This window comes from Agelaius phoeniceus, chromosome 4 (assembly GCF_051311805.1).
Source record: "Agelaius phoeniceus isolate bAgePho1 chromosome 4, bAgePho1.hap1, whole genome shotgun sequence".
NCBI lineage: Eukaryota > Metazoa > Chordata > Aves > Passeriformes > Icteridae > Agelaius > Agelaius phoeniceus.
The window spans coordinates 3,490,948-3,502,258 of record NC_135268.1 but is presented as its reverse complement, the minus strand read 5'-3'; the positions used below and the strand labels follow the sequence as shown (position 1 = coordinate 3,502,258).

General features: G+C 43.9%; 1 protein-coding gene across 3 annotated transcripts in view; it reads left to right on the top strand.

Moving 5' to 3' along the window:
• The first annotated feature begins 5,861 nt into the window (after positions 1-5,861).
• Positions 5,862-11,311, top strand: part of TRPC3 (transient receptor potential cation channel subfamily C member 3) — a 33,673-nt gene continuing 28,223 nt past the window's right edge. Inside the window, exon 1 of one of the 3 annotated variants that reach the window (XM_077176739.1) lies at positions 5,862-5,935. Coding sequence is in view for 2 of the 3 variants with exons in the window: in XM_054632579.2 (XP_054488554.2) it covers positions 6,767-6,990 (224 nt within the window). In the remaining variant the exon portion in view is untranslated. Of the gene's footprint in view, positions 5,936-6,347; positions 6,991-11,311 lie in introns of those variants that run through there. The other 2 variants (XM_054632579.2, XM_054632578.2) reach the window with 2 other exon arrangements.

Sequence of the window (11,311 nt, the reverse complement as noted above, 5' to 3'; positions counted from 1 at the left end):
GCGTTGGCACCTGTGGCTGCTTTAATCAGCCTTCAGGCTTCACCATTCCTCTGATATCAATTCTGATTAATTCCTAATCAATGTGTCTGCTTCTTAGTTCAGAGGTGAGCTGGGGCCTCTTTATAAGAAGTTTATTACCTGGAGACTTAGGACTAACCCCCCAGTTGCCAATATCATCTCCTGCTCCCCTGGGAATGATGACACTCAGAGTGCTCAGCCCTTCACTCAGCACTGAACAGCATTTCAAAGGTAAGGATTATTTGGTAGATCTGGAAACATGATTTTTTTGCTGTACCAGATAATGAGGCTTTTTTTCTCTTGGCCCCAAATGACTCTGGAGCTGCACAGGAGGATGAGCTCCCACTCACAGCACTGCTACAGTGCTTAGCAGGGTCTTCCTTTGATCTCCTCCCCCTTGTAGCTGTCCATCCCTCTGACACAGGATGGAAAGCAGGGTTTGGGGATGACCCCCTGAGCTGCTGTCACTCAAACAGAAAGCACCTCTGCTGGAATGTTATCCCCTATTCCACAGCAGCCCACAGAAGGAGAGATTACATTTCCAATCAACACTGTGCACTGTGGTATTGATGCCTCTTCCAGCCAGAGGAGTTTAATGCTCTGAGGCACGACAAGCAGTTAGGACCAGATGGTATTTATCCAATGATGAGATTTAAGGAAAGCAGGCTCTGAACTATGACAGAACCAGGCAATCTTGCAGTCAGAACTGCCACACACCCTGGACAAGGGGGCTTAGAACAGTGCAAATGTGGATCAAGGGCTTTCTCCTCCTCAGGGAACCACGCTTCTCACTCAGATTTGTCTTTCATACCAGTGAGCTGCTGCTTGAGGTTCTTTCTGCTAAGGAGTCACAAGTCAGAATGTGCCTACAGATTAAAATACATTACAACACTAAGCAGTGTGAAAAAGCCACTTGTTTCTGGGTTTAAAAATCACTGCAAACTGTTTGAATTCATCACTTGACCTTTTTGCCTCTTGCTATTATTTTTATTATGTCCTGCTTCCCCTGTTCTGATCCCCACAGTGACTCAAATCCCCCAATCAGAGAAAGATCAAACTGCGTCCAAAAATACTCAGACTTAATTACTTGCACAGGATGGAAATCATTGATAACTTGCTAAAATAAGAGCTACTCTGCACTCCATGCATCCATTGCAACCCTCAACCTCATTAGTTGAAACACTGGAAATATCCCTGCAATAACTTCTGTTACCAACCAGCAAAGTGACAGGAGGGCACATTGCACTCACCCACCCATACTTGCATCACTGTCAAAAAGAATAATCATTTGTTAAAGATGTTGGCTTGTGACAATAAATCTACTTATCATGTGGTTCCCAGCACTCAGCTGTAGGCTAAGGTTCATGTTGACATTTTCAAGGAGTATTGGCTGACACAGGGACAGGGAAACCAATCTAGGGAAAAATTCCAGCCTTTATATATAAATGATAAGGGAATCTTAAGAAAGTAAAGTTTATGGAGGTTATAAGCTACATTCAGTCCCCAGGGCAATGCAGAGATAAGGGAAATTGATTCTGCAGTACCTTTCCAAGTGGCAGGTTTGCTAACTTCTAATTTCTACTAGCAGGACTGAAAAGAGAAGAATGAAACTTAATTGGCACAGGCTCAGGATCCTGTGGATTTGTTCAAAAGTGGATTGTATTTGTCTACAGACATACCTGGCTTGACTTAGGAAAAAAGGAACTAGTAGGTGCAAATATGTAAATGTACATAGAGTTGCCACTTAATGCCAAAAAAAGAAAGAGTATTTGTCCATTTTCTCTTTGAAAATGTAGCCAGTGTCTATCTCATGGTACCACTGGCACTTCATTAGCCTTTTATTATTATAAAGTAGACCACATAGCACCATTGCCACGCAGAGCTCTGAGGGCCAGGTTTGCAGTAGGTGATTTGACAGCATTTTATACCCACTCACTTCCCATGGGCCTGAATGGCTGCACAGGGTGCCTGAAATTACAGGCTCAAGTCTCAGGAATGTGTCTTTTCATCTCATGTAAAAAGCCTTAAACCATAATATTAGTTCTGAGGTTGAGATCTGCTTACAGATCAGTGACATCACATCACTGCTTCTTTTCCCTTCACGCTGATTGAACCTGTTTAGACTTTCATAGAAGTCCTTGATGTAGGAGCTAAATGTCCTTGAAAACACTGGGTTCTTGGCAAGTAGGCAAATTCCCAGTATGAGGCAAAGAAGGCCAATTTTGCTTTCATTACACTGCTGCTATTCCCACCAACTTCCCAATTTTTGTAAAAGTAGTACACACACGTTAGAGAAGGGTTCAATGTACTGCACGACCTGGATTCTATTTCTAGCAGTACCATGAGTGTCTTTTTGCTTCTCTTCACCTGTCACTTCAAGCAAATAAAAACCAGTTTTGTATCTTGAGGGAAGTTACTCTTCCTTTTTTTTTTTAATAAAGCAAAATAATAATAATTTGGCAGGTAACATACAAGTTGTTCCACAAGGGAAAGGGTTACTAGAAGTTTCTTGCACGTTGCTGGTTCTTAACTCTAAATCACTTGGTTTCAACAAGGAGATCTTAGGGTCTACAACACAATTCCCAACAAACAGGTTAGATTTGTTTTCAAATTAACAGTGTCAATGTACCTGGCAGAGAAGTTCTGGTAAGGATAACCCCAGGGCATAATTCCCTAAATGATCTTTTTCCTCATCACTTTTCCCAATCTTACTTAAGTGATTATCTGCTGATTTAGGCACCTCACAGACCTGCAAGGTCTTATTGCTATGGTAGTTTAGTCTAAGAAGCTGAATATATTTCCTGCTATTTTATTATAATAAATTCTAGCTGTGCTAGCTGTTTTCATATTTCAGGTGTTTACTTCATTCATTTAGTTGAAAGAAGCTGAAAAAGAATGGGAGATAGAAATACAGAACTTGTGTTGCTGACCATATTTGAAGGAAAGGTGTTGCTGAGGGTTCTAAGGAGACACTTGGCTTCCATTTAGAAAAGCTATCTCTTGATCATTCCCTTCCAGCTGAAGAACATTGCCAAGGGAAATTTTGAGATCTGAGTTGTATATATCTCATAATTTTGAAGAGGACACAAAAATTCTGCCAGAGAGTAATGTATCCATATAAACAATGCTCTGTCCCACTCCAATTCCACCTTGGCTTCATCAAGTCAGTTTGGTGAAAAGAATGAGGGATTGTATTTTGACTGCAATTCCAAACCAAACATGAAACAGTTATGGCATTAAATCCATGTTCTAAAAGAAAATGATGAATAATCTAGCACCTTGAGTAATAAAATACCACACCTGTTCTATTTCCCTGTTAACTGTAACTCTTTGGGGCTTTTCTGCCCCTGCTCTGTTCTCAGGGTAGCATTCCTTTCATTACTTCACTCTTGTCTAAGCAACTTCCAGGAAGCATTTTTCTAGATTAAAACAACATCCCTTCCAAACTCTGTAAATTCAACTCAGCATTCACAAAATGTACTGGATTGACAGCCTTTGACTGTAAAGTCTTTGCCCAGCTGAATCTACAGCCAGCACAAGCTTGCCTGCCTTGCTCTGCCTGGTATTTCAAATTTATTCATCTTTTCTCCCTCACTTTCTTCAACTTGGCTATGTTAACATCTATTTGATACTGTAATAACATAAAATATTTTTAAGAATAAACATTCAGAACACTGGCATTAATGAAATTATAAATGTTTCCAAAAACACGAGCCATGAAGAGAAATCAGTTTTCTGGGACATTCAGCCCTGACCAGGATTTTGTAGGTATAATTTCAGTACTCAGATTTCTCACTTGTTCTGCTGTTTCAGAAGTGCAGCTTCATGCATTTTCTTTGTCTGAATTTGGAACTTCAGAGCCTCAACCATAGCACAGCAATGATTATTAAATTCTTACTGTCAGGTAAGGCAGTGATGGCTGAAGTTTAATCATGACAGGATTCTCACATCCCGGTTCCAATGGTAACAGCCTGACACTTCCAACTGGGGTAAATTTCCTATAAAGCCCTTGACTGTGACCAAGGTATTTACCCTACACATTCCAATGAGAAATATGCATTATTTCTAACACTGTAACCATACAAAGTACATTGGAGATTTGCAGTGGAATCTCTTGTTGCCATGCTGGCTGGTTTTAGGCTGGATCTCATGGAAAGAAACAAAGGGGAGTATTACACTTAATCTAAACACATCTTAGGAACTGTGTATTTCAGCTTGGTGGCTCTGTGACAGTATGGGGAGAAAGAAAAAAGGATTTGGTAAATTGTTTTGACACCACCCTTGCCCTTCAGTATTAAGATTACTCAGGGAGTTATCATCTTACCCCTTGAAATGGAGAGACATATCATGAAGGTTTCTACAAGGATGATTTCCAAGTCATCCTTCCAAGGATGAATTCCAGGGTATTATCAGTGATAATATCTGGATAAAAAAAGAGTGGACATTACCTTTCACTATAGGGACAACAAACCAATCTCTATTACACAATACTCAAATTATGAAAAAACACAGCCCAGAGAACACAATTCAAGTTATTCATAAGAGATGCAATGGAGAAAGCAAGAATAAAACTTCCTTAAAACTAAGAACTAATATCAAAACAATTTCCTATCTATTTCTGAAAAAAAAAAAAAACCAAAAAAACCTCCAAAAAACCAAACATACCTTGATATGTGAAAGCCTTGCTCTGAGCATAGATTTGTGAGGCAAGAGCATTTCTCATTGACTTTCAGCTGTACTTTTATGTCTTGTTCTCAAGGGAAATAATCAAGACAATTGAAAGTCCATTCCTGTAGCCCCCCCGTAATAACAGAGAACATTTTTTGATAAAAAGAACACAATATGGGCAGTACCATTTTTTGAGTCAAAGGATCCCTGCAAGAAGACAAGGTTTGATGCAGACAGATTGCTGCATGGCTGTGCTTTAAAATGTATAACACTAATACAGATGCATAATTAGGTTAAACACCTCAACTGCCTAAAATTAATAACCCCAATCACTTCAGAGCTACAGTAGCTACATTATATATTAGCTTCTTAGAAAGCAAAATTTGCTCTGTTATGCACATAATTCCACTGAAGGTCAAAGGGCTTCTGCATGTGATGAAAGACATAAAAAACCACTTCCCTAAACACTTCAAGATGCAAGTTAATTAAACTGATGAAAACAAAGCCTTCTTCTTCCTTCATGGCCACAGGGAAAGTTATCTCTGTGAAACTCTTGGTTGGCTTTTCCTGTGCTTCACAAGGATAAACTTTGTACATACAGAAAACAACAAAGGCAAAACCAGGACAGTACTGAAAACAGTGGGAGTTAATAAGTACTTTACACTAATACTATCTGATGATGCTCACAAATGAGAATTTCATCCTAGTGGCGATAAGTGGAAAAAAAAGTCCACTTTCTCTGAAGTAATAGGAAAGCTTAAATAAATTTCAACTTCAGCAGCACCTGAATGCAGATCTGGAATATGGTTTCATGGAAATTTATACCCATACTGCTCAAAAAAGCTTTAAGCAAGAGAAAATTGGCATCTCAGCAGGATGCAGACAAAGTAAAGGCTTTACTATACATAAATTAACACACGCACTCCATATGTACCTACCATTCTGAATGTTGTGCATGAAAAAAGTACACAGGGTCTGCCTTGATTGTAAAGGGGCTTGCCTCACAAAATAACTTTCCTTGTGAAATAAGGCACCAAAAAAAAAAATCTCCTAATAAGGGAAGAGGTAATATGTCTCTACAGCAGGAATCTTTGTGACTGGGCTCTATAGAGCATAATTTGCTCTGATTATATGCCATGGGCGTCTCAGCATCCTCCCACTGTTTTCCAGCTTGGCACCACACAGAAATAAAATAGTCAAGCCTAAGGCAGAGACATCTGAAACACTCTGGGGAACCTCAGCTCGCTCGGTAAGTCAGTGAAAAGCGCCTCTTTTTTACCTCCAAATTTCAACTCCACCTGTTTCCAATGTGGAGCTGCATATTTCTCTAAACACCTGCCGAACTTAGCGCAGCTTTGGCCGGGCTGTTGACCGCTTTTGGGCCGCTTTGGCCAGAACTACCTTGCTACTGGCAGACCCCCGCCTCACGGCTCCGGGCTCCCTCAAGACTCGGTGGGCACCTCCCGAGGGCTTCCTCTCACGCCCGGCTCGGCAGGCACCTCTCGAGGGCTTCCCCTCACGCCCGGCTCGGCGGGAGTAGGGTTCACCTCAAGCCAGCAACAGCGGCGGGCGGCTGAGGGGCATTTGTAGCGCTCCTGTGGCAGCGCACCGCCCCCTCACGCCCCCCCGCTCCGGGCCTTGAGGGGCGGAGGTGGGACGGGCGCGTCTCCTCCTCTCCGGAGCGCTCGCTGCGGGAGGCGGGTGCGCACTCCGTAGCCCCGCTGTCTCCGTGATGATGCCGTCCTAGCGAGGGATGATGACAGGCAGAAGAGGAGGAGGAGGAGGAGGAGGAAGAGGGGGGCAGAGTCGCCGCCACCGCTGGGAACCCTGTCTTTTGCTCGCCTTGCCGGCAGTTCCCGGCTCCCGCTGCCGGGCTGCGCATCGCGGCGGCTTGCACCGTGGGGTGGCCGTGGGTTTGTGGTGAAGGATTTGTCCTCGCTAGGTGCTCTATCTCCCGCCGAGCAGGGCTTGTGTCTTCTTTCTCCACCTCTTGCTTCCTTTCCCGCCGCACACCCTGCCGGACGAGGCCGGCCGGGAGTGGGAGCAGCGGCGCTCGCCGCCTCCTAAGGGGACCCTGACCATGTCGAGCAAGGGCAGGAAGAGCAAGGAGCAGGGGAGAGTGACCTTCCCCCCGCAGCAGGAGGAGGAGGAGGAAGGGGCAGAGGAAGAGGAGCAGCAGCGCCGGCGCCGCGGCTGGAGAGGTGTCAATGGGGGGCCGGAGCCCCCTCCGCCGCCGCAAAGAGCTGTCAAAACCCTCCGGGAGCCCTACGGATACTACCCGCCCCCCCCTTTTGCCAGCACCATGTAAGTGGGGCCCGGGGGCGTGTTCGCAGGGGCAACTTCCCCGGAGCAGGGCTGCGGCTCCCGGCGAGTTTTGGGCCCGGGGGTGCGGCCCCGTCCCGGCCGGCCCCGGGAGCGGCCGCTCGGCTCCCAGCGCCCCGAGGGGCTCCAAGTGCCGCCGTCCGGCCCCGGCCTGGCTGCGGCCCCCTCACCAGCCCCCGGCTCCGCTTCCTCGGCGTTAGGCGGGCACAGGTGTGTGCCGGGGCAGGGAAGAGTCCATGCCTTCCTTGTTTTCCCCCTGGATACAAGTGCAGCTGCCGGGGAATTGACTAATTGTTGGCTTGGTTAAGGTTTAAAGAACCCGTTGCTAATGCTGCTTCTTTATTCTTACATATTTTTAAAAGCTATGTACAGATAAAAATGAATTCCCCACAGAAATCTAGGACACGTGTGTAGAAAAGCCTTAGCTCTGGAGAGGTACCTTATCCTGCTTGGATGTGCTTTTCCAAAATATCTGTTTATTTTCAAAGGTGCAATCCTAAATATGTGTCTATGTAGATATATAAAGAGATGCTACCCATGCAACTAGACTTACTGCAAAATAAATGCATTCAATTTTACTAGTAGGGATGTTAACTTTCTTTTCCCTGACTTGTAAAATGTAGGTTGTCCATGAATAATTCACTAATTTTTATAACATGCTGCAGTTTAGGTAGACTTAACCTCAGAGGATTGCTTGACTATTTTATGTTTTCATGACAACATTTAGTTCTTAATTAAATATTTTAATTACCAGATAGCAAACACTGAATTTTAAGATAATATATTCAGTATTTGTAGAAGCCTTAATTAAAATCACCCCAGAGAAAACTGTAAAATACAGAAGTAATTAGGGTAGTGCTTAGAATGGGATAACCACAAATAAAAGTGGAGTTTACCATCCCTGTGCAGAAATTCTTCACAAATACCCTGTGCCCAGCAATTTGCACTTGGAGTGAATTGGTCTTTCGCATGTCTTCAGCTGTCAGAAAGTTAGTTGTGCTTGAGTTACTTGTCTAGACTCCCATGTAGATGATGGAATGGGAGCAGAAATAGCAGTGGGAAAAGCAGCATAGCCATTTATCTTCTTTTTTGGAGGTGTCTGTCTTTATCTGCCATAAAAAGAGGCTTGGACACATTATTTTTAGACAGTTGAAGCTGGCTCAGATGAATTGTAAGCTATGAGTCCTCAACTTCTGGGTCCCAAGTGTCCTTCTAGAGAGATTGACATATTCCTGTGTTGAAGAAATGGATACTGCACCACGGGGGGGATCAAACTGGAGTGCAGTTTACACAGCTGTAGGTGTTTGAGCCTGCAGTGAGCTCTGTCTCATGGAATTGTTTCTGGTAGATAATTCTTGATATCCTGGGAATCTGTTAGCCCAATGAAAAAAGAATTGACATGGGTTAATGTAGTGAGAGTGTGTTGAACTGTTGGGGCATAGAGGCAAAAGACACAGAACTAGATTTTCCCTGTTATGTCACTGTGGTCATCCTTGGTGTAGCAGTGGGATTTTTCTCCTGGGGTAACATTCTGGGCTTGGTGCTAGTGCCTAAAATCATTGAGCATGTTAATGAGATAAAGGTGAGCATCAGCTTGCTCCTGATGTGCTCAGATTGACACATGTCAGGCTTTAGCAGGCCCAGGGTGAGAGTCCTTGGCTGGAAGGGTTTGTAGTGTAAATATTCAGCACAAGGTGTAAGGGAAGGAGGCAGGGAGATGTGAAGTAGTTTGCCCATGAAGGCAGACATGGCTGGGTTCTGAAATCTCTGGAAGCAGCAGCCTGTGCAAAGTGCCTGTCAGTGTACAGCCGGCTCCCTCCTGTGCCAAATATTGCTGGGAAAAAAAGTAATTAACCTAGGATTCCCACTAAGATTGCAGGCTGGAGGTAATACTTGGTTCACAGGGTATTCTATGCCTTAGTGGGAAAAAGGTGGACAAGACCTGTAAATTAAATGTAGTAGGCATCAGATACCTGACTTCCTGAGTCTCTCTGAAAATCACAGTGTAGTTTTCTGGCTGGAGAGACAGAACACAAAGAATGGACTAAGTTTCAAAGGAGCTTTACAGTTCTTTGTTGGTACAAAGAATTAACTTGGCTCTTTCCTGGTGAGATGTTTGCCTTGTTCTGTGCGTGTATAGATGCCCTCCTGCCATCAATATATGGTCCTTTTTTCCCACAGGAATTCAGATGCTTGGTATTTTCCTTTGAGGAGTTATTGAAGGGTAATGGTCAGAAAAAGCTCTGCATAGTTTTATGGGGCAGGAGTTTGTTCCATCCCCTAAGTGCATGTACACCTCCTCCTGATATTTCACTGTAATTTTTTTTCCATTTTTTTGGACTAAATCTTTCCAGTTTGGAGCCAGCACTTCTGTGAGATGACATGAGGGCATTTTGGATGATGGATTATGTCGTTTCAGACCAGTGGGAGAGTATAGACCTCAGTCAGATCTTGCAGCTGGCCTGATTTATGTTCTGCTGTACAGCTGAATTAGCCTCCCTCTTCTGGAAAGCCCAGGCAGTAGCTCACAGAAAGGAAAAGGAAGCTCTCATTTCATGCCTTTTTGGATTTGGTGCAGGGACTCCCAGATTTTTTGGAACATGAGCCAGCGTGCATGAAGGCAACGCCAGTGTTAGTAGTGAAGAAACAAATTTACCAGTGGCCCGTTCTGACACATGGGAAGCAGAGAATGGAGAGATGGGAAATCCTTCCTTTGGGAAAGGCAGTGAGGATGGGGGATCGCCCCTCCAGCCCTGCTTGTGGTCCTGCTCTGAGCCAGGAGCTGCTTCCTCCCATGGAAGAGCTGTTTGGTTCTGTTGCAGTAGCAAATAAAACACTTGAGATGGCTTACTTTGAGGAATTTCAGGAGACATTAGCTACAACTGCTCTTGTGTGTGTGTGCATGTCTGAGCACTTTTGTAAGGTAATTATGGGTCTTCAATTTTAAAACTGGGACCTCAGAGGTGACTTTTGGCAGAGCAAGAGGCACGATCTGCATCTCCTGCTCGGCTGACTCGGGTGTTGTTTCTTTTAAGAGCTGTTGGCATTATGTGCTTATCAGATCTGTCTGTTACCACTGGGCTGTGTTTCCTTTTCAGGGCTAGAAGGGACTCATGATCACTCCTGTACTGTAGTTTAGCAGGGGGGTAAACTGCTTGTGAATTGTTGATGCCATCTTTTATTGCATGTGATAGTTCAGGGAGAGTAGCAGCCTGTTCTTCGGCACAAGTTGCTCTATGGATCTGGGAAGACCCAGGATAAAATCTCTGTTTCTCCAGCTACTCTCTTTTCCTTTAAAATTGCTTATGCTGTGTGCAGTGTTAAAAAGCAGACTTAGAAACAAGACTATTAATCTTTTGGATTGCTGTAGATAACAAGCAGGATAAGGAAAAAGGAATTCTCAGGTCAACTCTTCATCCCACATTTCTTTTCTGCTGCAGTTCTAGATTGAACATGAAAAGGGATAGGTAGAGTAACACAGTAGAAATCTGTAATTGAAGCAGCCCATGGCAGAAGCAGAGAGAATGTTGTGCTTTTTTCTAGCCCTTTGCAGTTGCTCTGCTGCTCAAATGTCTTGCTTTGTACATTCCTTGTAGGAATAACTGTGACCAGGCAAGGATATGAGGCAATGTAAGGTCATAGTAAAACAGGAGACAAGTGGGCATTGATTGTTCCATGGAAAATCTTTTTTCAAGTAATTTTTTATTTCCCGTATGAAGGTCATACATTTTAAATGAAAATACTTGAGGTAAGCATAAACATGTTAGAATGTAGGAGAGGTTTTTGTATGTCTTATTTACCAGGTCTGTAATGAACCAATGAATTGTTCAGAGTGCACACAACATTGCTGTGTCTGACAGCTTGTGATGCTTGTCATTAGGTAAAGGTCTGGAAAGGTGATGTGCTCCTTTAGGAGCCTTGGCCTCACTCGTGTGGGAGTTCTGCTGCAAAGCAGAGCTGAGGAATACCTGATCCTGAAGGTTGCTTCACAGTTCCTGACGTTCTTCCTTCTTTCCAGTCAAGTTTTTCAGTTCCTCAAAGCAGCTGCTTCACTGCTGCAGGCTCAGGGCCAAGTGGAACGTGTCCAGATGTGGTGGGACAGGTGTGCTTCGTTCAGTTAACATGACTGATCTCCAATTCCATCCTTATTTATCTCTACTGGCTAATACAGAATGATTGGGCATTTTTCTTACTTGGTTCTTTTGTGGTTTTATTGCCATGCATTCTACAGATATCTTGATGTTTTTGTCTATGTGTTCTTTCAACTATTTGGAACAGTTGGGAGGAGGAGTATCACGATTCC